The sequence below is a fragment of the Eretmochelys imbricata genome, chromosome 4 (assembly GCF_965152235.1).
Source record: "Eretmochelys imbricata isolate rEreImb1 chromosome 4, rEreImb1.hap1, whole genome shotgun sequence".
NCBI lineage: Eukaryota > Metazoa > Chordata > Testudines > Cheloniidae > Eretmochelys > Eretmochelys imbricata.
The window spans coordinates 143,204,194-143,231,575 of NC_135575.1; the positions used below are offsets into that span (position 1 = coordinate 143,204,194).

General features: G+C 51.7%; 1 protein-coding gene across 1 annotated transcript in view; it reads right to left on the reverse strand.

Annotated features, from left to right (window-relative positions):
• ATP6V1B1 (ATPase H+ transporting V1 subunit B1) overlaps positions 1 to 27,382 on the reverse strand; it is a 76,703-nt gene that overhangs the window by 42,065 nt on the left and 7,256 nt on the right. The window contains exon 2 of the mRNA XM_077814713.1: positions 2,688 to 2,743. Coding sequence (XP_077670839.1) covers positions 2,688 to 2,743 — 56 coding nt within the window. The remainder of the gene's footprint in view (positions 1 to 2,687; positions 2,744 to 27,382) is intronic.

Consider the following 27,382-nt stretch of genomic DNA (forward strand, 5'->3'; position numbering starts at 1 on the left):
CCCTTGTTCTCTGCCCAGCCCAACAGGGGTTTCGGCTGTGCCAGGACAGGCCGTCCCTCCTCCCCTTGATGAGTGTTAATTGAGACCCAGGGCCCACCTAGACCCCTCCTCCATGCAGGCTCCCACCCCTCTGGTCACAGGCCACCTGCAGCAGGTGCTGCTGGGCAACCCGTACCACAAACCAGCTGTTCCGATGCTGGGCGCAAGGCTCTGCTCCAGGGGGCGGGGGGAGGGAGGGCACTGCAGGGCTCCCCCTTGATCCGTCCACGCCGAATGGCCTCCAGTTGCAAGATCCATGACCCCCGCGCCCTGCAGCTCCCTTCCCCAGAAGCTCCCTTGGGATCTCAGGCCCACGTCCTCCAAGACATTTAGGCACCACCACCCCGTGGGAGTTTGGCATCTAAAAACCTTGGAGGACCAGTGCCTGAGAGACAGCCTAGCCCTTCTCCCTCTCCAGTGTCATCTCTGGGAATAGGGAGCTTCAGGGCACGCTAGGCCCCCAGAGATGCCCTGTTCTCCTCCTCCCCTCACTGCACCTGGGCAGGGTCCGGTTCAGCCACTCGGGGGCCCTGGGCATGACGCAAGGACTCCAGGGCCTCTGCTTCCCTCTTAAAGTGGTGGTGGCAAGGGGGCCCACCCCTTCCCAGAGAGCCGCCCTTTCCCCCAGGAGCATCAGGGACAACAGCTGGGGTTCATTCCCCCTGCCCCGCCCACCTTCAGGGGAACAGGAGCAGAGGTAGCAGGGTGCCTGCCCCGGACTTACCACAACAGTCAGGGGTGTAAGTGTTCGGGTGAGTGCCCCAGGCCCACTGTGCTGCCTGCAGGCTCAACTGCTGGGCTGAACAGTGGGTCTTGGGGTTAACCCTTTGCCCCTTGTGATGTATAGGGCAATTTCCCCCTCTCAGAGCTATTGGTGCAGGCTCTCAGCAGACTCAGGCAGATGCAGTTGATGCATTGGTTACCCTTAGGTCATATTTTCAAGCTTTCCTTTGCACCCATGGTTCACGTGACTCCAGGAGCCGGCACCCTTGTTACAGGCTTGTAATGCCTCGGCCTTAATCCACCATACATCTGTGCTTTCCCCCATCTTTCTGCCAGCAGCAACACCTGTGCCACCCAGCTGTCATCTGTGGGATTGACCGGGGGGCAGCGGGATCACTGACTGGAGCAAAGCAGATAATCCTAATGCACAAGAAGGAGAATCCAGCAAACCCCATCCTTCCTCCCTGGGCCCAGCCCAGCTACCCAGCACAGATGTAGATCAGAATTGGAGTCACTGTCCCTCCCCTTCCCACTCCTGCACACATGGTCTGACTCCCCCTGGGGCAGAAAGACCAGCCACCCAGTGGATCTGGCCCACCTGAGCCGCCCCTGGAATCACTAGTGGCAAAGAATCAGCATAGCACCTCTGTCTGCACCATACCCCCCGGGCAGCCCCAGGCATAGGGGGCACGGCTGTGGGAATGGGGGCATGGGCTGAGTGGCTCTGTGCTCCGGCTAAGCCCAGCGGCTGAAAGTGGGGAATCAGGGAGCTGCAGACCTGCTACAAGCCCCCTTGGCTCCCTCTTGCTCACTGAACATGGCTCAAATTAGGCCCCCTCTTATGGCCCTTTACACCCAGGGGAGACACGTGATTTTGTGAGGGGAGGCTGGGGTAGATGACATGGGGGTAACCAGACACTTTCCCCCCACACACAGCAGCCTGGCCCTCTGCCGGGGGTCCGAGAGGGTCAGGTTCATTCTTGTGCACTCCCTGCTCCCTGCACGGGGGGCAAACCCCTTGCTCCAGGAGATTGCGCTGCTGGCCCTCCTCGGCCAGCTGGACAAGCTAAGTGGGAGGCTCCCCATGCCGGGTCCCGGGCCGACGGGCTGGGTAGTCAGGGGAAGCGGTAACGAGGAGGCCAATCGCGAGGCCCTAGGGAGGCATCTGTTCATTATGGGCACAAACCCTGGAGGCAGCTTCCCTCCCACTTTGCGTCAGAGGGAAATGCCACACAGGGGGCCCGATCCTGATCGCGGTGAGCTCAGTGGCAGCCCCCACCCCCTTGGAATGCGATCGGGGCCGTGGGGAGCAAACCAGCTCTTCCTGAATGGTTCAGGGTTTCAAGAGCAGGAAACCTCTCCCCGTCCGAGGTCTGGGGCTCTCTGCACGAGGCTGCGGCTGGGTGGCTGCGGTGTCTTTGTGGCAGCGAATGGTGCTGAGCCAGGCACTGCCTGTGGGGCCGGGAGAGAAGGGGCATGTTGAGAAGGCATCAGGAATCAGCAGAGCTAAACCCAGCCCCGTCCTCCCACCCTAGCCCCCGAGTGGGGTTTGGCTTGTGGGCGCCCCTCTACCCCCGAACCCTGGGCTGGGGCTTTCAGTCATTCCAAGGAGGGCTGTAGAAGGGACGGGCCAGTTCCGGGCCTTACCGGCCTCGAGGGCACAGAGAGATGCCTCCCCTGGGTAACTCGAATACATCTCCCAGCCCCCCCGGCACTTGGCTTAGACTCATATCCTACGGTACCACTAAGGAGGGACCAGAGGAAGAAAACGGGGCCACTCAAGGGAGAGGCGGGGGCCAAGTGGGGTTGACGAGGGCTGTGTGTGAGCAAGGGGGAGAGCCCAAAGCAGAGGTGGGGAGAAAACATAGGGCTAACGCCCAGTCGTTTGACATAGGATAAAGTACCAATGAATGCATGCCTGTTACCTTCACATTGTCCAGCACCACGAGCGGCCCGTTGACACCGCACACGGTCCGGTACGCTGCAGAGCAAAGAGCACGGCATTAGAAACGGACTCAGAACAGGGCTGGTTCCCAGGATCCGGTAAGACAGGGACAGCCCCAGGAACATCAGTGCAGCATCCACTCTATCGAAGGGTCAAAGCTGCAAATCTTAGGAACTGCCAGAGTAGATTGAACCTTGGGTCACTGGTCCAGTCTCCTGCCACTGCCAGTCGCCAGCGCCAGAAGCAGGGTGTAAGAACCCCACAGCAGGCAGAAGTGGGATAATCTGCCCCCTGTTAAGATCTCAGCCTACTTCCTATGAATAGTATTTACATTGTGGTAGTGCCCAGCAGCCCCAGTCATGGGCTGGGACCGCACTGTGCTGGGTGCTGTACAAACACAGAAGAAAAAGACAGTCTCTGCCCCCCAAAGAACTGACAATGTAAATTAGAGATTAGTTCAAACCCTTAAACACAAGGGTTTATATCCCTTCCAAAATCTGTGTGAGTGTTAACTATGAAACAATTCTGGCTAGTCTAGTTGTCTAGCTTCTAAGTCCTTAACTGCATCTGGTGGCAATGAGTTCCACGGGCAACTTATACACGGTGTAAAAAAAATATTCCCTTTCATCAATTTTGAATCTACCATCTTTCAATTTCACTGAATGCCTCCCGGTCCTTGTGGTATGCGAATAAAAGCCCTTGATCGGTCTTCTCTAGCCGGTTGATACTGTCTAGGGAACAGCTGGGAGGGGAAGCAGGGGTCTCTGCAGCCTTAGAGCCGGCCAAAGGGGCCTCTTGTAGTCACTGCCTCTGGCATTCCCATCCCCAAGACGGGGTGGGGGGGACTTTTTAGCATCGCATGGGCCGAAGGGTCTGAGCCAGAGTCCTGACTGCAGCAGAGGCAGCTGCCGGTCTCCTCTCTGAACCACAGCGGGAGGGGCAGACGTACCACCTGAAACATTTCTCGGGGGACACCCCCCACCTTGAGATGTTATTGAAGTTTAAGTAAGAGGGGAGCCATTCTCTTATTTAATTGTCTGACTGTGTAACCCCACGACTGGCTTCACGGCTAAATCCTAAAGCCAGGATCAGGGTCTAGGACCTGGAATTATGTTCCTGCACGCGGCCCACGGAGGTGCCCCGAACCCAGCCCCCTGTGAAAAGGCTGGTGCACGACCTGTGTAGGCACCTGACATACGTGTGTGGGTGACAGAGAGCGAGCGCAAACTGCACTCTACTGGATAGAGTGAGAACGGGCCAGCTGTGTGTCATAGGCTCTGTACTGCCTGCGGCGGTTCTCCTTTAGCTCAAGCATGCAGGGGCTATGCTTTTGGAGCAGGGAGATTTATCCCCGTCACCCTCATGAAGAGTCAGGTGGCTGTGGTGTGCGGTTTAGCGATACCTGGGACGTTGCTAGGTGAGCAGGGATTTGTTCTGGGAGGAGAGATGGCTGCTTTCCTGTTAAAATCCCCACGCTGGGTCTGTTGTTGTATTAATTAGACTCTGCACCCCTTTCCCCCAGTGAACGAAAGCTAGCGCCAGAGAGCTCCTTCGGCAAAGAACTGCAGGGTGCGCCCATCCCCTTCCCTAGCTTCACGCGCACAGCCACCAGACCCAGAAATTCCTCCAGCAACGAGAGCCGCATTTGCACTGATCTCTTCCTGAATGTGCTCTCTCCCCTGCCCCCAGCCCGCGCCTTGCAGCGTCAAGTCCATTAGCCCTGACATGTATCGCCACCGTTTCTGTAAAGGTCACGACCTGCCCAGTAGGCCTTGCACATCTGGGAGCCCCGGGCCCAGGCTGCCCCCGCGGCGAAGGGGGGATGGGATCCCCTACCTTGCTATTTGCCAGATTTCAGACCCCTTCACCCAAAACCAACCCCGGCTGCAACCGAAAATCCAGGCATTGAACTAGCAAACGCTGCTGGAAGAGAAGCGAAGGCGAAACCTACGTCAGCCTCTCCCCCATGCCCAGGCCTGCCTGGAGTGTAATTAACGAGGGCGTACGGCCCCGCCCCCCCAGCCAGCTGCAGGGCTGTGTCCCATGGCAGGGCTCTGGTGACATCATACACCGTGACAGTGGCGAGACTGGGCGACAAGTGAGTTTAGCACTTCAGAAATGTCACTGTGTTTTTGTTGGAAGCTGTGAAAAGCGGCTCTCACTCTCTCTCTCTCTCAAAAAGAAATGGCACCTTCTTACTCAGCTGCTCCCTGGGCTCCTCGATGTCAGAGCCGCTGGCGCTTTGGTGGCTCGTTCCTCCTGCTGGAGCTAACTCGGTGAAAGACAGAAGGAGCTGCACTTGTGCCTCACCAGCAGGATTGTGTATCCAGCAGTCACGCCTGGGCAACCCCAGGACGGCGAGTGGAGGTGCACAGGTGTGGGCAGGAAGGCAATGGGGCTGCACAGGATGGAGGGGCGGAATGTAGCCTGTGGAATCTTTATTCCTGGTGGCGACCTGGGAGATGGAATGACACCAGCTTGACTCTCAGATCCCAAGGAGCAGCTTGTGGGGCTGGCCGTTAGAAGAAAACCAAACATTATTTGTATTATCACGGTGCTGGAGCCTTAGTCATGGCCCGGGACCCCACTGCACTAGGTGCTGTACAGACCCACAGCAAAAAGATGGTACCTGCTCCCAAGAGCTAACAGGCTAAGTATAAGACAAGAGACAACAGATGGATGCAGACAGATGGAGGGCTACATGTGAACAATGAGAATGCTGGTCAGCATGCTAGGGAAAGGTCTGGGCAGCCCGGCCAGGGGGAAGGTTGCAGGGCCAGCTGTTAGAAAAAAAAATAAAATAAAATCCATCTTTCTACTTGTAAATGAAACACACATGATCTGGCTTCATTGGGACAATCAGCACTGAGCCCCGCACTGCCATTTATACAGAGCAGACCCATCGTTTCAACCGAGCGTAGCACGGAGCCCAAGTGGGCATCTAAAAAAAGAGCCCAAAACCTAGCATAGCAGTTGAAATCTGGGCTTGGAGTTTGCAATGGGGGCCCATGTGGAGGTTGATAGACAGGCTGCAAGGAGGTCAGTGGTTCTCTGCAAGGCCTTTGCCCCAGTTTTGTTTCCCAGGGTTTATAGTCTCAGAGCTTCCCTGGGAATCTCAGGTTCTTTTGAGCCCAAAGCTCTGGATGCAGCTCAGCCCAAAGGACTGAGGAAATCTCAAGTCTCCCAAGGTTTTGGCTGGAGATGGCCCCAGACTGTCACCCCAGAGCTCTGGGAAAGTTCAGGTCCCGATCCTATCTTTGCAGCTGGCCTCTCTAATGCAATGGGCCAGAACAGATCCCCTGATCCAGACGCCCCTGGATTGGGAGGGAGGTTGGCTCTGAAGCTGAATTTGTGCCCTGCTTCCCTCTGTAGTCTGGACATGAAGCAAGAAATCGGCCCCTGGTTCTAACCCGGGCTACTTCAGCTTGTCAAAACCCTCATGGAACGAGGGGGGTTGCAGGCGGATATGGCTAGGTTGCCAGACATTTTCTTTGGCTCTTGTTGCTGATTCGCACTCCCAGGAGAGGAAGGGTGACCTTGCCATTAAGGTGCTAGCCGGGGACTCAGGAGATCTAGTTTCCATTTGTGTTTCTACCACAGACTTTCTGCCGTGACCTCGGGCAAGTCACTTGATCATGCTGTGCCTCAGTTTCCCCATCTGTAAAATGGGAATAATAATCCTTCCTGTCTCCCACCTTGTCTGTTCAGGCTGCAAGAGCTTCAGGGCAAGGACTGTCTCTTGTACCTAGCATATTGGAGCCTCAAGGTGCTAAAGTAACGTTCCCACAGAGCGGTGCTCTCCCTTTCTCTCTACCACTGCCCTCACTTCCCCTGGTGTACATTGGTCGTAACTCTGCTGATGCCAGTGGAGGGACAGCCAGGCGTAAAGCTGGGGTGAGAGGCATGTCAAACCCCAGGGTGCTTTCTAGCCCCGTCCTGAGCAGCAAGCAATGGCAAGGTGATGGAAAAACTTGCCCCTGAGCGATCTACACCAAGCCCCACTGGGCTCTTCTGTGCCTGCCACGTAATGGTCTCGAGGAGCCTTACAAACATTCCTTGAACCTTACAACACCTCCCTGCATCAGCGTGCACACACACACTCTACCCTTCGGTTGCAGGCCAGCATGAATCCAGAGGCTGTCAGGGTTTTGGCTACCTGACACGGGCCATCTATTTAGACCTGGGCCCTGCATGGTTGCTGAGCTGGTGCTGCCTTGTAGCAGACCATGGACTCAGCGGTGCGGCGCCTTCTGCTGGTTTTAGGAATTAGCTCAACTCCAGAGCATCCTCTGCTGGCTTGCCTGCCTCAGGCTCCCTGTCCCTCCGGGACCCCGGTGCCCCTTTACCCTAGGGGCTCTGCCCCCACAGCAGTCCCCACACTCTGGGTCTCCCCTCCCAGGGGAACCCCCAACCATCTATGCTAACCTCACCTCAGTGGCTACTGCCAGTCATCATCTAGCCCTGCTCACTGGGGCAAACTGCAGTCTGTAATGGCCGCTCATCACGGGCAAGGGGGTTGGACCAGCTGCCTTTGCCTATTCCCAGGCTGCACCTCTGCAGCCCCAGTACCTCGGTAGGCCTTCAACAAGGCCTCAGCCTGGGGTTTTACCAGGCTGGAGCTCCCCAGCTCCCTTCATCCTTCCCCTGCACTGCACTGCACTGCATCAGGTACCTTGCTCCCAGGCAGCCAGGCCCTTCCTACTCCAGGGCTAGGGTAAGACTCCTTCAGCTCCTGGCCCCCAGCCCTCTTATCAGGGCCAGCCGGGCCCTGACTGAATTGGCCACACCTGTAGCCAGCTACTCCCTCAGCTGCTCTCACTCCTTATCCCAGCCACAGCCCTCTCCCGGGCTGCTTTTACCCTTGTTCCACTGGAGTGGCCCACTACATGCCTCCATACACGGAAGCATGTTCTCGCTGGCAGGGAGAGCGCACACTTTGACCTTAGCCTGCTTCCAAGCTGGGGCTTGATGTCTCCTGCTTCTGAAAACTGCATCATTCAAGGTGGTTACCTGGGCAGGTGGCGTCGCTGGCAGCCCTGCAGGTGGCAGCCAAACCAGTGTCCAGCATGGCAGGAATATTGGTTTGCCTTTAAATAGCTTGCGAGCCCTCTACTGGCTCTCACTGGGTTCCACATTTTAGAAAGCAGCCAGAGATGCAGTGTGTCTATGTAGCTAGGCCTTCTCCATTGTGTAAGTCCAGCAAACATGGCTATTTGGACCCCACCATGGCTGCATTATGGTAGTGCTCTGTAAAGAGCAAAAGACACAACATTTGTCTTGTGAATGGCACACCTCATGCGTGGGGACATAAACCGATCCTCAGCTGGGGTCCGGAGACAAGGGCCCCATCCAAACCCCGTCTAGGCCAACGGGAGTCTTTCCAATGGCTCCAGGGGGGATTGGACCAGGCCTTCATTTCCTATTGCACAGGAGGGGTTATGCCTTCCTCTCAAGCGTTCGCTCCAGGCGTTCTCAGGGACAGACCAGCTGACCAGATGGAGGGTTTGGCCATTCTGGTAACACCTCTTTTAAAACGTATGCTTGCTCTGGCAGCTCTGCTCCAGGCCCCTGACCTGGGCTCATGCCCCAACATTTATCGTCTCCACGGCAAGCAGGATACCCATGTAAGTACGCGCAGGACTCAGACCTTTCCTCCAGCCCGTCCCTCCCACGCAACTGTCTGAGCGGCCACTTTCCCTTTCAAGTCTAGTCCCGCCAGATCTCAAACCCAGACTGATCAGTCCCACGCTGTTTTCTGTCCATCGCCATCACTGGCTCCGTCCTCTCACGCCCCTTTGGGTGACTCCACTTGGGAACAAGCTGCGGTCTGGGCGACACGACCCTGCTTCCATGTGTTACCTTCAAGATGTGGTTCATGTTGGGTGATATTATGACCACTTGACCTTTGAGCCACTTGGATGTATCCTAGAGGTTCCTGGCCCTCTTCCCAGAAGGAAATCCAGGGCAGCGGCTGAGCAGAACTTGGCTTGGCATCAGTGTCTGGTTTTTATTTTTTTTGCTATGTTACTATTTGGCATCAAATGAGGGAAGGATCCTGAAGTGCCTGGCTGGCAGAGCTGGGATCCTGCCATGCTCTTCCCAATGTCTGAGCAGTGACAGTATTGTGTTTTCTGCTCTTAAGTTTTCTGTACAGATGGTTTGACTTTTTCAGGTGTGCAAAGGCATGTTTCCTAACCACCCTCCTGTTTATCCCTGTCTATCCCCTATCAGTTCCTCCATCCCCATACAAATCCATCTAGATAAGAACATCAGAACAGCCAGACTGGGTCAGAGCAATGGCCAATCTAGCCCAGTATCCTGTCTTCCAACTGTGGCCAATGCCGGGGCTTTGGAAGGAATGAACAGAACAAGGCAATTATCAAGTGATCTATGCCCTGTTATCCAGTCCCAGCATCTGGCAGTCAGAGGCTTAGGGATACCAGAGCATGGGTTGCATATTTTTATACTATTCCTATGCTCACCACAGTGTCATAACACCTTATGGTACTTTGCTCCTTCTAGTCAAGGATCTCAAAGCACTGTCTTTCGTATTTCCCTTATTCCTGGCGTTTATTGGCTTCTCAGACTCTGCAAAGGAGTGAGGGATCTAATGGGGCAATGGAGACAGACCTGCCCTCTCAATCTTCATCCTGCCCCCGAGCCTTTGATGCTCGTTGACAATGGAGATCTGCTCTGCTGCTGCCTCTCATGGGCCGGTTCTGTGCTTAAATTCGCTCTCCACTGCGCTTCCGTGTCATGGCCACAGGAGCCTTAGTGACGTACCGATGGACAGATGGGGCTGCCAGTCCCGCTGGCAGGCCCCTTTTATCAACAAGGGATTCATTTTGATGAGCAGCAAAAGCTGACGCTGAATGGAAACGAAAGTGGGGCTCAAGGTAGGGAGACCGCCGAGTTCGCACAGGACAGCAGGCTCACAGTGTCCCCTTCGCAGAAAGGATCAGCAGGTTTGTAATGACTACAAGAACTCAGCATCTTGATTTGACACCTCCTCCTACAGAAAACATCTCCAGCAGCTAGCAGCACAGAGGGGCATTATCTCAGGACTGACTGAGTGAAGGGTTGCGGGGCTAGATGGACCATTGGCCTGACTCAGTTGGGCCATGCTTATGTTCTTACATGATTTCGTGTCAGAGACAAGGTGGGTGATGGAATATCTTCTGTCGGCCCCAAAAAAGCTACACAGAGCTCTGCTTCAGGCTTACGCCAACAGAAGTTTCTGCCTGGTTTCTGTCATATCCTGGGACCAACACGGCTACAACAACACTGCAAAACGCTACGGAAGATTTCTTGCAGCATTTAGGTTTTTCCTGGGGTGGGGACAAATCTCCCCTCCAAGTACTGACCTGGTTAGATTCCACTCCGCTGGGGAATCTGACACAGTCCCAGCATAACGTACAATGTCATCCAGTTTATAAAGATGTTTTAAAAAACACATGAATAATTGTTAATGCTTTTTGTCTTCCAAGCACTCTGTGAACTGACTGATCCTCGCAACACCTCTGTGGGGTAGTTAAATACCACAGTCCGCATGACAGGTTCTCTGCCTTGCCCATGATCACGGAAGGCATTAGAGGCAAAGCCAGGAGCAGAACACAGGGACTTCGCTACTGTCAGCTATGAGTACGTGCAATTTCCCCTGAAGTCCATGGGAATCGTGCTCCAGATAAAGCAGTTCCAGGTCTGACTTTACACTATAGAGGCACCTAGAAACTACATCTGCACCGTAAGAGACAGTCCGTGCCCTTCGGTGTTTGCAGTCTAAATAACCAAGACAAAGGGATTAGATTTAGCTGCAATTGGGGGATGGAGACCTCCGACAATGAGAGATTTATTGACTTGCCCCAGGTCACACGCATGTTTGTGGAAGAATTAGCTAGCAAACCTGATCCTCTGAGTACATAGCTAGCACCTTCGGCCAATCTCCCTGGACTCCCCTTTCTTGCTACCCCATCTCTGTTCTCACATAGCCAGTGGTGTCTTTGCTGCCTCCCCGCTCACTGTCGATAGCTCCAGCCCACACTCCCACATACCCTCTTTGAGGGAGATGCTCATATTCCCTTAATTCCTTCCATGTTTACAATTAGCCGTCTCTCTGTTACTCAGTTACCTCACAAGTCTGCCCAGCAAACCAGCCTCCCATTCTGCAGCCTGGGGGGGTTTGGGTGTTGCGGGGGCTGCTTCCCCCAGTCACTGGTCTCCCCTCCTTTGTCTCTTTTATTCCCAAAGTGACTATTCTTCCTATTATTTCACTCCCCACTTTTTTACAAATATCCTTTGCTGCTCTGGCCGCTTCCCTTCCCCAGGGAGGTTTTGTTGGGGCCTTTTCTTCTCTCCTTGCCTTTCCTAGCCCTGCCCGTTGTTTAGAAACCACCCACATGATACAGTAGTCGATGGAGCAGCCGGCCGGTTCAGTCCCTTCCTGTCTGTAAAAGCAGCCCCGGCTCCTAGCCATCTGGCGCAAACTGGCCGCCGTGACCCCATTCAGGAAACTCATTGGCTCCCGGGCAGCCGCAGGACTGGGCATCTCCTTCCAGCGGCGGTGTACGAGGGCTTGGGAAAAGGCCACTCCAACAGCAGCTACTCTCCCTTTGGGGCACAAGGACACTCTGCCCATGGCTGGCAGCAGCATTCCCTTTCCAAGCCTACAGCTTGAGATCATCAGGCCATTATATACCAGTTCCCACTTCCTATTCCTCATACGTGCTTCCTGGCTGGCTCCCTAGCTGCCCAGCCAGCTTCTCCATATGCATGTTCCATTGCCCCAAGCTTTGCTTTGGTTCCCCTTGCATCTTTGGTCTCTTCTGCCTGTGGACCTACCTGGCCCCCATCGCTGGTGTGCACAAATATAGCTTCCCACCTTCACTGTGGCTCAGGACATCATGAGAACAGCAGGTCTGTTTTCAAGTCCCTTCACTGGCTCCCAGTCAGCACCTGATGCCAGCTGAAGCCTTTTGTCTTAATCTTCAATGCAATTCATGGATCAAGCCCCAGCTAGAGCAAAGACCAAATTTCAGTCTGTGCAGCCCCACGACAGCCCAGGATGGAGCTTGTGAGAGCAGGGGACAAAGCGCTCTCTGTCGAGGGACTCCAGCTCCGGGACCATTGTCTGGAGGAGATCAGGCAAATTGCCACCTTTAGGAAATGCTGCAAAACCTTCCTCTTTGGAAAGACTTCTGCTCCGTAAGAATGACACTCCCAACGCTGACACCCCTTCAGCCCAATAAACCCCGCCAGCCATCCGACACATCCCAAAGGAAAGTAACGTCTTAAAGCAAAATCAGCAGCCCCTCCATTCCACGCAGGGTGATGGCCCTGAAAAGAGAGAAGAGCCCGAGATTCCATGAAATCCGCTAGGGATGTTGCTACTGTTGTGGATTTTACGTGCAAGATGCTCAGACAGAATGGGAATGGATGCCAGGATAAAACCCTTAGATAGACCTGGATCTTGAGGAGGGATGGGAAGGAGAAATGGTTTAAAGGATCAGTTCAGAGGGGGCGTTCCAGGCGTATGTGCCGTGTGGATGAAAGCACATGAAAATGTCGGTGGAAGAGGCAGACAAACAGCGGATGCAGGATGGTGGGAGGGGACAGGATAATCAGCTGGACAAGCGAATAAGCAGGGGGGGTAAGTGTGTCTTAGGGTGTGTCTACCTAGCAGCTAGGACGGTGCTGCCCAGTGCAGGTAGCCAGTGCCCAGGTACAAACCCACTTGACCCTCGGGGTACATAGTTGGCTGGCTAGTCTGAGCCGCTGCTGTGGCCAGACTTCTATTTGTAATGCACAGCTCATGTTCCCAGCTGCTGTGTAGCCGTACCCATAGAAATAAGGACAAAAAGCTTGGACATAGAGTTAGTCAAAAAGTGTATTTTCAAGAAACACCAAAATTGTTCTTTTTCTTCTAAAGTTTGTTGGTAAATTTTTCCGATTTTCACCAAAAAGCCAACTACAAACTTTGTTCGGTTTGCAGAGGTTGAAAACAAAAACAAATTGCCGAGCGACGAAACGGTTTGAGCCTTTCAGCCACCAAAGTGATATTTTGATGAACAGATCCATTTGTGGGACATGTCCCAGTTAATCAAAACAACCATTTTTCGCAGCAAAAAGCTTTAATAAAAAATTATCAGCCAGCTTGGCGTCAACGCAGTGGCTTGTCTGAAATTACACTCGCTTGTGCTATGTAACATGGTCCTTACTGTGCTGAATTCAAGCCTCTCTGACCCATCGTTGCTTTTCTCTAGGTTATTCTCCGTTATGGTCTCTGATGAAAAGCAGATGAAGAAGGGATTCTCCTCTGCTTGGGCCTACTCTCTTTTATCCACCTGTTGCATAGTCTCAAAATTCTAGATTGCGAGCATTGTGCTTTTGTCTGTACTGTGCAAGGGGGCCCAGATCTGCACGCAAATGGAGCGACCTTGTTGCAAAGAGGAAATAACAGCACCAGGCAAAAGGAAAAATGGACCTTGATCATGCCATGGTGAAAATCCATCGATGGGAGCAACAGTAAATGAGTGACAGGAAGAAGAGGGGAGGAAGAGAGAGAGAAGACAGAAAACACAGAAAGAGGAAGATGGAAATATATTTAAAGAGACTGAAACAGAATGAGTGATGAAAGGAAAGAGAGAGAGAGAGAGAGAGAGAGACCCTCTCCCCCACCGGAAAACACCAATTCAAATAATTAAGGGGTTGAACTGTTATGAAGAAAAGCCCGGCACTCCTCCGAGGAGCGGCTGGCTGGGTGGGCTGTGATTTTTATTGAGATGGGGGAGTGAGGGGAGAGGGGGAAAAGAAGCTGTTGGACGTGATTGCCAATTCCGCACAAGGAGGGGAGGGGAACAAATCAAAAAGAAAGTCTTTCAACCTGGCCTTTCCACACACCCATCCCCAAATTCACAGCTCCTGTCACATGTAATCTCCATTAGCCCTGACAATCATGCACTATTAACTCCCCTTGGGGCAGGAGGGGGGGGGGGGAAGCCAAGTGAGGGGGGTGGGGGGCGAAGTAGCAGAGGAAATTGACCATGCTGACAAAGAGGACAACTGGCCCAACTACACCAAAGCACTAATTGTTTCCAATCATCCATCCTCTCCCCACTCCCGTCCTCGCCCCCCTTTCCCTGGCATCTCTAGGGTGGGTCCTCTTTTCAGTTGGGGGGCAGGGGAGGCTGTACAGGAGTTTAGGGCTCTGGTGCAAAGTGCTCATTTCTCTTCCAATGGATGGGCCGAGTGGCTGGCTGCCAACAAATCTCAGCCTCCGGGCGCAGCTTGGGACTGGTTGCCTGGGTCACGAGGAAGTATGCCTGCTCCCCAAAGGGACGGTGGAAACTGTTTAAGCCGGAAGATAGATGACAGAAGATTGAGGAATCGGGGTTCCAGCTGTTGGTGCGTGACTCTTGTGTGAGCCTGGGCATATGTAGAGAGCTGCCGTTCCCAGGCATCCACGCCAAAGGGAACCTGGTCATGGAAATGTCACAGGGAGCGAATCATACAGAGTCCAACCAAACAGCCATTTGGGAGTGGAACCAACAGCGCTGGTTTGGGAGGGTCCCTGGGCAAGCGTGCGCACAAATGGAAACTCCCTGCTCTGCCTCGGACTTGACCTGCAAGGACCCCTTTGAGGGGAGGGATGGGCCCATCTGGCTTTGCATGGATGCACGCTGTGTCCCCCAAAGGGTCCCTCAGAATTTGGCCTATGTACCCCTTAAAAAAGCTCATGAGCCCTGATGAATCTGGGTGGGGGGAGAGTGGGGCTAGCGACTTACTTTCCTTTTTACACGAAAGCCGAGACTCTCACCTAATCATGTGACTCCAGCAGCTGGGGCTTTAGGAAAAACACCAAATATTGCATGATTCACACTAAAACCATAAGGACTGGCAAGAGGGATAACGGCCAAAAAAACCTGCCCACCCAATTTTCATAACTTTCCACGACACAGACAGATTTCTCATTTCCAACTATGCTCCCACTAGCTTTGTTACTGTGTCAGTATTTACTCTGCAGTACTCAGACGCAGGTGCCATGAGACGCAAGGAGCCAGAAGGGAGTGCACACACTGTTCAGGAGAGCGGTTGATCCAAGCTCGAATCCTGGCTCTGATGCGGATACGCAGGGCCTGAGTCTCATTTACACTAGGGCCTTGGTACATTTAAAGGGGAAGCACAGTGTGCGTCAGGGGCCCCATTTATTCTGCCAAAGCTGTGTAAAAAGTCTCCGTGTCAATGGGAAGCAGGCCCAATATCGGCTTTTGGGCTCACTTGCCGAAGCTCTCCATTTTGCCACCTATAAAATAGGGACGATAAGGGATCTGCTTCGCTGGGCTGAGTCATGTTTGCAAACATAAAGCATAGGACCAGTACCTGACGGTCACTGGGCTCCTCTATGAACAGCAGAAGTCACTCAAATAAGGCAGCAATGGTCATGGGAATAAATCTCAGACCTCCCTGCTCTGAAAACCCAGTTTCCTTCTACTTGAGCTACAAAGACAGCCGCCATTAGCAGTACGGGTCCCATGACAACCGTTTCCATCCTGCCGAGGGCAGCGGTGCGCATAGGCCCCAGCTGGCTCATCCCAGGGCTGACATTTCTTATTTCTCTTTCCTGGTGCTGGTGTTTAAGTAACATTTGAAAACCTTGAGATGGTGACAGGAGTGGCTCGCCGCGGAAAAACCTGTGTCCTAAGGGAGGTTGGAAACCACATCGGCTGCTCTGACTGTGCATCCCTCGCACACCCAAGCTGCCCACTGCCCTGCAGTCTTCACCCAGCACTGTGGGCAAAGTTTCCATAAAGCTAGCACCTCAATCCACATGTAGGCACCAGACACTTGGGGTACGTCTACACTGCACAAAAACACCCGTGGCAGCGAGGCTCAGAGCCGGGTCAACTGACTTGGGCTCACGCTCTAGGGCTAAAAATATCAGTGTAGACATTCCCGCTCAGGCTGTGAAACCTGGAGGCTATTTTTAGCCTTGTAACACAAGCCTGAGTCAGTTGATCCGTCCCCAAGACCTGCTTCGGGGATTTTTTTGCTGTGTAGACGTACCTCTGGGCTCTATCCCCAGTTTTGCCACTGACTGACTAGTGCCCTTGGGCAAGCCACTTCTGTCTCGCCGTGCCTCGGTTTCCCCCGCTGTGCACTGTGGAGAATGATACCGACCACCCTGTGTGAAGCACTGTGAATTCTATGGAGCAACAATGATACCCCAGTGCGGCCAACGCCTTAAATGCCAAAATGTAGCAGTTTTCAGCCCAGCAGCCAAATTCGGCAAGGAGCTGAGCACCCTTAGCGAACAGAGTTAAGGCCACTCAGTATCTCGCAGGATCAGACCCTCAAACCAGGGCCGTAACGCTGGACAATCCATTGAGACACGTCTCCTGCTCCACAGCTGAGATGTGCGCCGTGCCCACCCTCCCCTTTCCCGAGGCCCGCGCTTGCTGCAAACTTTTCCGACGCTCCCTCACTGACCAGCTTTCGCTCTTGTGCAACCTGCCCATTGTGCGACGTGTCAGTTTGTGCAGCGCTGTCAAACACATTGGCCTATCCAAGCCGACCGGACCCTGTGAAAGGCCCAGCAGGGGGTCACACACTATGCCACTAATTAGGGCCTGCAGTGGAGGGTTCCCAGACACACCTGCACGGTCATGTGACGGAGGCCCCCTGAATGGCAGGCTCGCCCAAGCGTGAACCCAATGAGCTAGCCTGGAAAATATGCTGGACTCGTTGTCGCGTTTTCTGTCAGACAAAACAGACTTGGGCCCTCGACCGGGGGAGTGGGGGGGGCGAAGGACCCTATCCCGGTGAAATCGAGCTCTGCCGGCGCCCAGGGTGCCGGCTTTGACGGGCTCCATGGAAGAGACAACTTGGTGTCACCGGATCCCGCTTTAGAAACAGGTGTTTAATGAAACCTGGGAAACTCCCCCCCCCGCCCCCGGTCAAAATCAGCCCCCCTGAAAGACCACTTTTCCTGCCCAGGGTGTGACAATATTGCTCAACATGCGGGTTAGTCAGCTGGGGATGTTCCAGGCAAAGCCGGCCTGGCCCAGGACCTGCCTGAGGAGCAGGCCCGTCTCAGCCAGGGGCCTCGTTGATGGTGGCCAGCACTGGCTGCTTTGGAAAGAAGTCCTTAGATTGTGCTCTGTGGGACAGGAAAGTTTGTACAGCACCTAGCGTAACAGGCTCCCAGGCCCTGGACACTGTGGTTAGACAAATAATAAATAGCATTAGGAGGAGTGGAGGGCAAACAGCCTAACTAATGTTTAGATGGAGTTTGATAAGTTTATGAATGGGATGGTATGACGGGGTTGCCTGCGATAGCAGGGGTCTGGGTTTGAGGACCCAGGAAGGCTCTTCCAGTCCTATGTTCCTATGAAGTGCAAGAAACCTGCCTTTATATAGCATCCTGAAGGCCCCCACAGCCCTTTACAAACCAGAATCACTCCGCCTGCCTCTGAAATGCAACCACTTCTGGGGACTGGAACACAGCAGCTGTTTAATAGCTCACAGCAGCACAACACAACAGTTTAGGACATGATGGGAATATGAATACAGTGTTCAGTATGACAGGGGTTATTTTAGGCCAGCAGGATGTATTTTCCCAAACTGGAATTTGGCCAGGACACTGGGATCCACCCTGCTGTCTTTGCAAAAGGATCTTCAGGCTACAAGTGGTGATGATCAAATGCACAGTACTCCACTTAGGAAGGAACAATCAATCGCACACATACTAACTGGGAAATGACTGCCTAGGAAGAAGTACTGAGGAAAGGGATCTGGGGGTCATAATGGATCACAAGCTAAATATGAGTCAACGGTGTAACGCTGTTGCAAAAAAAACCGAACATCATTCTGGGATGAATTAGCAGGAGTGTTGTAAGCAAGACACAAGATGTAATTCTTCCGCTCTACTCCGTGCTGATTAGGCCTCAACTGGAGTACTGTGTCCCGTTCTGGGTACCACATTTCAGAAAAGATGTGGACAAATTGGAGAAAGTCCAGAGAAGAGCAACAAAAATGATTAAAGGTCTAGAAAACATGACTTAGGAGGGAAGATTGAAAAAACTGGGTTTGTTTAGTCTGGAGGAGAGAAGACTGAGAGGGGACATGATAACAGTTTTCAAGTACATACAAATTTGTTACAAGGAGGAGGGTGAAAAATTGTTCCGATTAACCTCTGAAGATGGGACAAGAAGCAATGGGCTTAAATTGCAGCAAGGGTGGTTTAGGTTGGACATTAGGAAAAACTTCCTAACTGTCAGGGTGGTTAAGCACTGGAATAAATTGCCCAGGCAAGTTGTGGAATCTCTGTCATTGAAGGTTTTTAAGAACAAGTTAGACAAACACCTGTCAGGGATGGTCTAGATAATATTTAGTCCTGCCATGAGTGCAGGGTTCTGGACTAGATGACCTCTCGAGGGCCCTTCCAGTTCTACGATTCTATTATCTCAGTTTTACACAGTACCCCCGGAACTGTGCTGGGGCCACCAATCCTGAACTGACGGAGACAAGAACACACCCTATTGAAAGATGTGCCTGGATACCATGGGGAATGGCACACTCGAAGGAGATAACATAGATCCTCCCCATCTGCTGCAGCATCCTGGGGTTTCTTTGGAGATTTCCAAGCAGTTACCAGGCCAGTCCTGCTAGGCTAAATCCACAGTCTAGTGAATGCAATGCATTTGATGGTCTCTGTCTATTGTGCACCCTCACTGCTGTATCTGAGGGCCTGAGAGGGGTGGAAGCTGGAGTGGCCAAAGTAGAATCTGCTACTCAAATGCAGCCAATGTTGTTCTACAGAGCCCACAACGGCCCTCACATTCCATGAGGCGGAGGAGTCCTTTGGAAGCTATAGGTGTGATAAAACCCTTAACCACAGGAATGCTGGCTGGGAAGAGACTGGACACTGGCCGACGTCACAACCCATGTCATGGCTCAGCATCGCTATCCACCGACACTCACAGCAAATACAATACGACTGCTTCCGGTGTTCTTCCTGCTCGGTAGCCAGGCGGGCACGTTCTACTTCTGCCCCTAGAGGAGCACTGTCCACAGCAGTCCTGATGTCCTCACGAAATAGAGCTCTTTGCTTTTATTGGGACATTTTGGGGGTTTCTCTTGTCGGACTGACCACCGGGGTGGTTATGTTTAGAGCTGATTGGAAAATTTAGTGGAAACGGTTTTGACGGAAAAAAATGGTTTTGACAAAACTGAATTTTTTTTTACAAACTCATCTCTCTATTTCAACCAAATTACCCAGGGGCTATTTTTTTTTAAAAAAAAACACTGAATTAAAATGTGACCATTTTCCTAAAATAAAATGTTCTGAAATGGAAGTTTGGGGGATTTTCTGTTATACAGGATGGAAGTTATCTGACACTTTCTGCTTCTAACTTGCACTCCCACTTGCCAAGGGCACTTGGTTACTGTTCGACATTTTATCAGAGAAGTTCTTCAATGTCCTAGTATGTACCGGTTTTGTAAAACGCCCAGTATATCCTTTGAAGAATCCAAGGATAATTTTATGGAAACTTTCAAATTTGTTTTCATTTAGAAGTGTTTGAAGAACAACCAGGTTTTGTTTCTCATTCAAACTTTTTTTGCCATTTTTTTCTGATTTAAAAAATATTGAAAACATTTATCAAGACAGTTATTAAAAGTTATTTACCAAAAACCAGGGTTTGCTAAACCATCTCGGCAATGTGTGTGTGTTTGTTCATTTTTTGAAATAAAAAAGGCACAACACTTTGATCAAAAATGTTCCTTTCTTGCAAATTTTCATGGAATTTTTTATTTAAAAAAGACCATCTTTTACAAAACCAAACCAACTCGGATCCCTGTTTATTTAAAAAGTTTTGACTTGCTCTAACTTCAAGGTTAATTGTCCGTGGTGCAAGAAGGTTGGCATCAAATGCCAAGCTGTTGGCACTCAGATTTTTATCCTTCTGCCCATAAGTATCGGATACAATAAATCATTCTGAAATGTGTTGCAATACTCTCAAAATGCTAAATACAGATATCTTGACTTTGCTTGGGCTTCAAAATCAAGTCCTTTGTTATTTTTTGATAATCCACCTGACTGGGCCTAATAAGGGCTTGTATTAATGTATCAAATATAATGGATTAAGTGAAGTATTTGTGGATCATTGTAGGCCTGGCTTGGCATGCGGAGCTGGATATGGGAGAGGCCTCATTTCTCAGGAGACCAGATTAGGGAGGTAAAGGGATCAGCGGGCTGGGAACAGAATATCGGTACTAGCTATGATAAGGGGGAGCACCCAGCAAACCATGTTCGATGGACAAGCTAAGCCCGGAACATAAGATGAGTTAAAGAGGAAGTCCTGCATGGACAGTGCGTGGCCAGAGCGTGCTGTACGGGGATTGATTGCTACAAAGTGACCAAGCCAAGCCCAAACGTGTGGTGCAACGTATAGTCAGTGCAGTGTAATGTGTAAATGTCTGTAAAGCAAGAGGTTTGCTGTGTAACTTTGGGCGTGTGGTACGCCCTATACCCGCCCCCTACGCTCAAGTCTGATCAGCTGAGCATCGTTGTGTGGTACAGCACATCGAGGAACCTGAGGGATGAGGCTGGACCAGGACTGAATTCTTGGGGAACCGAGTGGAAGAGGTCTTGGGGGAGCTCCAACAACCAATATCTGTTATTAACTCATTCAGAATGGCATGGCAAGCTAACTACAATTTGCAATGTGCTATTAACTGCTGCTTGAGGAGTTGTGCAATAGCTTCACTGAACAAAACAAGGCTTAACAGTCCACACAGGAAATCTTCTCCGTTTAACTGAAGTCCACATGGGCCAACTTGAACCCGCTGGCACTGAACCAGGGGCTTTATTTTCTTGGCACCTCTCAGCTGGCACAGCCATGACTGCAGTATAAACAGTGGTGATCCGTCAGATCCTGGGCTGCTCGTGTCGTACTCTCTCTGCAGCCCTTTCAGATATCTGCGCTCTTGATTGAGAGTTTTTCCTCCCTCCCAAATTTTACACTCCTTTCATGGGCAATCAGGAAGCTTGTGTGGTATCAGTAGGTTTTTTGCATTCTGTTTCACATGTTTATTGTACGTACATGGCTGGTACCTTTTCTTTGACAGCCTCATTTATGCCTGGCCAGAGGACAAGTCACTTCCATGTGACATGTCTCAGTACTCCAATGGGTGCTGTGGGTTATGGTAAATATTTCCAGCCTTCATCCTATGTGAAATGTTCTTCACACACAATTGCATATGCAATCATTTAATCTGGTATAGATCCAGGATGTTTTTGTACTGAGAAGTGCTGGGCTTTTTTTTCTTTGCCATCCATCTAGAATTACTCTCTCCAGCTCTTGCAATGCCAGGTCATTTTATGTTTCATGTTTGAGACTTGTCAGATTTTGTTTTGGAAATGGTATAACTCAGTGGTTCTCAAACTTTTGTACTGGTGACCCCTTTCATATAGCAAGCCTTTGAGTGCAACCCTCCCCCCTATAAATTAAAAACACTTTTAAATATATTTAACACCATTATAAATGCTGAAGGCAAAGTGGGGTTTGGGGTGGAGGCTGACAGCTCGTGACCCCCCATGTAATAACCATGTGACCCCCTGAGGGGTCCCAACCCCCAGTTTGAGAACCCCTGGTATAACTGAATTATATTTACCTCTTCCTAAAGCATCCTGTTCTCACTACATCAAACACTGCTTAATGGCATCTCTCCAAAATGTGGCTTTTGCTGATTCGATGACTGCTATTTGAAACCAACTTTGTTTTCCGTTTTAACATTGGCGGGTCACTGATTTCCCTGTCTATGCATTCTGACATTATAATGCACTGAGTTTCAATATCTCTTCTGAGAGTCACTTTTCCTCTGTTTATTTCCAAAGTCCCTAACAGGGCCGGATTTACACCTTATGCACCCCAAGGCCCAGCATCTTCAGTGCTCCCTGCCTACAGCTCACCTTCGTGTTGCACACAGTTTTACAGAGGTAAGCTGCACCTAGAATGCTGGTGTCCCTTGGCACGTGCCTACTATGCCTAGTTGGAAATCTGACCCTAGTCCTAAACAATCTCTCATAGATCCTTGCTTTGAGAGCTGCTTGGAAATGTTTCCACAAGACTTTTTCATTGGAAAACGCCAATTCATTGAAACTGAAGCTATTTGCAGGAAAGGGCTGGTTTTCCCCATTTTGAAAATTAGAAAAAAAACAACCCTTTCTAAATTGTTAAAACGGGACTGTGACAAAGTTTCTCCTCTGCCTTGGTGGGTCCTACGCTTATTGGCGGATTTGCTCACCTCAGAGATTCACAGCAGCCCTCATTTTGGCCACTTTTGCTAGTGGCTCAAACCTGCAGTTCGCTCAGCTAACCTCATCACTGGCCAGCATGGGAAAAAGGAAGAAGAACAATCCCAGCAGTCTCTGCTGATCCACCATGTGGGTCGGGGAACAGCCCATAGACCTTCCCGTCTGGTGGAACCCACAGTCCAGGTCAACTCCTCCTGTGTTGGGTCAGGAGTTGGGAGGTTTGGGGGGAACCCAGCCCCGCCCTCTACTCCGGGTTCCAGCCCAGGGCCCTGTGGAATGCAGCTGTCTAGAGAGCCTCCTGGAACAGCTGTGCGACAGCTACGACTCCCTGGGCTACTTCCCCATGGCCTCCTCCCAACTCCCAACTCCTTCTTTATTCTCACCATAGGACCTTCCTCCTGGTGTCTGATAATGCTTGTACTCTTCAGTCCTCCAGCAGTATGCCTTCTCACGCTCAGCTCCTAGTGCCTCTTGCTCCCAGCTCCTCGCACGCGCACCACAAACTGAAGTGAGGTGCTTTTTAAACTCAGGTGCCCTGATTAGCCAGCCTGCCCTAACTGATTCTAGCAGCTTCTCAATTGGCTCCAGGTGTCCTAATTAGTCTGCCTGCTTGAATTTGTTCCAGCAAGTTCCTTCTTGTTCTGGAACTGCCCCTGTTACCTTACCCAGAGAAAATGGCCCTGCTTAATCTGGGACTAATGTATCTGCCTTCTAACCCTCTCCTGTAGCTGGAGTGTGAGTTAGGGCAGCAAAGCTGAACAGCTCAGCGATCAAGCACCCAGATTCTTGAGGTAGAGATCAAGGAAGTCATAGATTGAACAGTATGGGCCAGATCCTTATCAGGTGTTAAGCCGGATAGTTCCACAAAGGATTAATGAGGATATATACCAGCTGAGGACCAAATTTTTTTTACAAAAAACGCAAGCATTCAGTACAAATACATTTTTTGCTACTTTATTGTAACACTCTCCGGTAGCCATCTGGCCTGACTCTGTCACAGGGACTTTCAACATTTTTTGACAAAAACATTCTGTTGTTTGGGTCAAAATGACTTTTTGTTTCAAAATTTAATTGAATTTAGAGTAAAAAATGTAATGACTAAATAAATAAGCAAAAAGGTCAACATCAAACTGAAACATTTTTACTGGCAAAGCCTGATGTGGTGATTTTTTTCAGATTTTTGGTTCGTGAAAATGGTTGAGATTTCGATTTTTCTTTGTAATTCGACACGGGATTTTCTTTCTTTATTTTTTTTTTGTAGTCTCTGAAAGTCTTGTGGTATGGGAAACCTGTTTCCCAGCCAGCTCAGCTTGCTTTTTAAATGCATCGAGACCCGACACAACTCGGATTCTGCAGCAGTCACATCAGCACTGTGTCCTTCAGCTGTATGCTCATCAGCCAACCCACAGACACATGCAGCCCACTTTTGTGCAATCATTGGGCCTCTGGTCATTCCTCAATGAAGCCTTCAGGAGGGAAAAGCTTGGGAGCCCTTTGCTGTTCCTCTGCCTAGGTATGGTTCCAATCCCATGTTCACAGTGGGTCCTCCTAGGTGTTTTTGGCCAAACAGAAGTTCCTGGGCTCACTGCAGAGGGAACTGGAGGGAATTCTCAGGCCTGTGCTGTACAAGAGGTCAGACTAGATGATCTAGGGCCTCCTGGGCCTACACTTCATACATCTCTGAACCACTGAATACACCCCATTCTCAGTTTAAGCGTAATGCTAATGCACCGAGGCTGCAGCGGGCAAGTGCGGAGTCTAACGGAGAATGCTAGAGGGAGCTGTGGAAAGGAGTGAGGTATAGTGCTGCTTCCCCCATGCACAAATGCCTGCCTTGACAGGGGAGGGATACTGTACGCAAGCAATAGCCCTCGACTGCTGACTTCTTGGCTGTGTTACATGCCCGGCTGTTTCTCCTGAGATCCCCGGGAGGTATTAGCAGCTGTTTCGAAGCACCACCAATCCATTAGCAGGAGTGAGTGGAAGAAGCACTTATCACCTTCTGGCCTTTGGCTTGCTCTAGCTCGGAAAAAAACTGCCACCGGCACGTGGAGCCTGCAGCTGCCGATTTGCAGGGTCGGGGTTAGCAGTGCCCGAGCCAGGAGTAACCCCCAGCTCCAACCATTGCCGGGGGCTAACCAACAGGTCCAACGGTCAGAGTCCACTAGGCCCTGCGAACCCAAAGAGACTCAGAGATTCCACAGCCAGAAGGGACCATTGTGATTGTCTAGTCTGATCTCCTGCATAGCACAGGCCAGAGACCTGCCCCACAATAATCCCTAGAGCCGAGCTTTTAGAAAACCAGCCAACCTTGATTCAAAAATTGTCACTGATGGAGAATCCACCACGACCCTTGGTAAATTGTTCCAGTTGTTAATTACTTTCCCCGTCGAAAATGCCACCTTATTTCCAGTCTGAAATTGTCTAGCTTCAACTTCCAGTCATTGGATCGTGTTTAACCTTCCTCTGCTAGATTGAAGAGACTGTTACCAAATATTTGTTCCCCACGTAGGTGCTTATAGACCGTGATCAAGTCACCCCTTAACTTCTTTTTTGCTAAACTAAACAGATGGACCTCCCTGAGTCTATCACAACAAGGCAGTTTTCTGATCCTTAAAGAGTTCTCGTGCCTCTTCTCTGACCCCTCTCCAATTTATCCTCATCCTTCTTGAACGGTGGACACCAGAACTGGACCCAGCATTCCAGCACCAGTCGCACCCGTGCCAAACGACTGACGGGCTATCCAGGGATGCTGCTGGCCTCACCCGGAAAACCTGCATTAATTCAGCTCACCCACCGACATGCAATCGGAAACTGTCTTTAGGTATAAACTTGGCTGAACTTGACAAGTAAACAGTCACCAGCAGCAGCTGTGGTGTGAGAGATTCCCAGCAGCGCGTCGGCTCACTGGCAATAGCCACCGTGGTTTCTGAGAGGTGGCAGGCTGCGCTTCCCTGATTCCCTGGCCGCATGCTAAGAGACTGGCACTGTGTGCTGGCCAAGGGCCACGCTTCTTAGTGAGGCCACAGCAGGCTCTGTGATGCCACTGTCCTGTTTCCCGAGCAGAGCCGAGATCCCTCTGCAAGGCACAAGCTGATCCGTCTGCATGCACCTGGAGTGCCTGGCACGGCTCGCCAGCTAGGGCGCGGAGCAACACTGCTGGGCTGGGAGCGAGCGTTCAGCAGCCCAGGGGACGGCTGTGGGTTTGATCCGCATGACTGGTGCTGATGGGGATTGTGCCATTGACTTCAATGGCAGCAGGAGCAGGCTCTGTGTCACCATCCAACACGGCTCCCAGCCCCACTGTGAGCTCTTCTCCCCAGCCCAGCCTCTCTGACCTGAATCTGACCCCCAACCCCCTCCGCTCTCCTGACCCCCAATCCCCTCTGGCTCCCCTGACCCCCAACCTCTCTGGTCTTCTATCCACCACCTCCTGTACTCCCTCTGATCTCACACCCTCTCCCTCCGCCCTCCAGCCCCCTAGCCTGCTATCCCCCTACTCCCTTACTCATGACAGTTCCCTGCTGGTCCAAGCTAGAGTCAGAGTTTAAGGCCCGAAGGGGCAACCAGAGCACCCAGTCAGACCTCCTACATAGCACGGGCCCACCCGGCACCCGCACACGAAACCCAGCAACTGAAATGAGTCCGAAGTATTACCGCCTGCAGGAGACTGGCCGAGTATGTGCCCCAGGCAGGGAGTAGGAAGGACTGAGGCACACCAGTGCCCGAGGCCGCCACGATAGCAGAGAAATGGTTACATGAGCTAGACCCAGATAATCCTGGCAAGTGATCCGCACCCACACACTGCAGAGGAAGGGGACCCGCCCCCCCTGGCCCAGGTCCCTGCCAATCTGAGCAGGGGGGAGATTCCTTCCTGACCGCACACACGGTGATCAGCTAGACGCTGAACATGTGAGTAAGAGCTGAGCGAGAGAGACGTGCCGCCATCCCTGAGCACAGCCCTCCCCGTCCTGTGTCCCATGTCTCGCTGTGGCCATCCCTGATGGTTCGGAGGAAGGAGACAAATCAAAACAAAACCCAGAATACCCTGGGGTGGGGAGGAGAACACATCTTCCTGATCCCTGCAGATGACTAGCTGGGCCCTGAAGCATGAGATTTTAGGAACTTAAGATATAAGGTGGAAGGGACCCCACTCCCAGGGCTCTAGAGCCTCCCCCCCCCCAACCTCCTAGTCACCTCCTCATCCCTCTCCCCCATTCCCCTCTCACTCCAGCTTTGCTTGTTCTCTCCCCTTCATATAACTCCCTGATCAGTCATTTCACTTACACACACTTTCCCTCAGCCATCCATCTGGGACGTTTCCCCTTCCCCTGTCTCTCTACCATGTCCCAGCACACCTTTAGCTGGCAATTGCCTTTCTTGCTGGGCAGCGTTTGCATTGCAATGCCTGAAGAGAAAGGAATGGGGTCGGACAGGGAATCGCTGTCCTACCGCCAGCCCTGCTGGGCTTTCCAGTCCATGCAAAGGGCTGTAATAAACAGGCTCTGAGCTACCACCAGCAGCTGCTCAGAGCACAACAGTTCAGTTGCTGAATCTGTCGCCAGACTGAGGTACAACCTGTAACAAGTCATTTGCCTGGATTTCATGTGCTTTCAAGTGAAACGTTAGGACAAACACACACCAAGACCCCATATGGAGCAGGTGTTCAATTCTTCCTCCTGGTCGCTCTCGGTTTAATTGACCACAGACTGTTTCGGGGCTCAGGCAAAGACATGAAAATATCTTATGTTTCTAGAATGCCCTTCGCTCCCCAAAGCTCTTTGCAAACTAAAACCAACACTGTGATGCAGCCCCCTCTGGGGTGGAATGTGGCAGCTGTTTAACAGGTAGCACAACAGTTTTGGGTGGAAAGCGTAGAAAACTGAAATCGCAAGGAGCATGTGGGCTGGCAGAATGTCATTCCCTAGCCAAGCGTTTGGGCAGGGCTTTGGGATCACATTCGCCACCTTGCAAAAGGTGTTCAGAGGTACCAAGCTTATCAGAAAGGGCAGCAGCTCCAGCAGAATAGCGCCCCCAGACGCAGTACTTCAGCTGATAGAATAGTACCTACGGCATCAACAACCCCACTCACCCGCTAGCGCCGTGTGGCGGAGGTTTCCTATCCGGGTACCAAGCTGGCCTGAGTCACCTCCCTGAGCTTGGGAAAACTGCCTTGGTCACGAACCGAAGCTGGATGCCTCCAGGCAGACTAGGTCCCCATCCAACCACCATGGTCGGTTTGTGTTGGGTTCCAATTAACAGGCCGAATCTCTCCCTGGGGTAAACTGAGCGGGAGTCGGCAGAGTTGTATGTAGCTCTTTGCATTTCACAACTGGTGTAACTAACCGCGGCTGTCTTCTTTC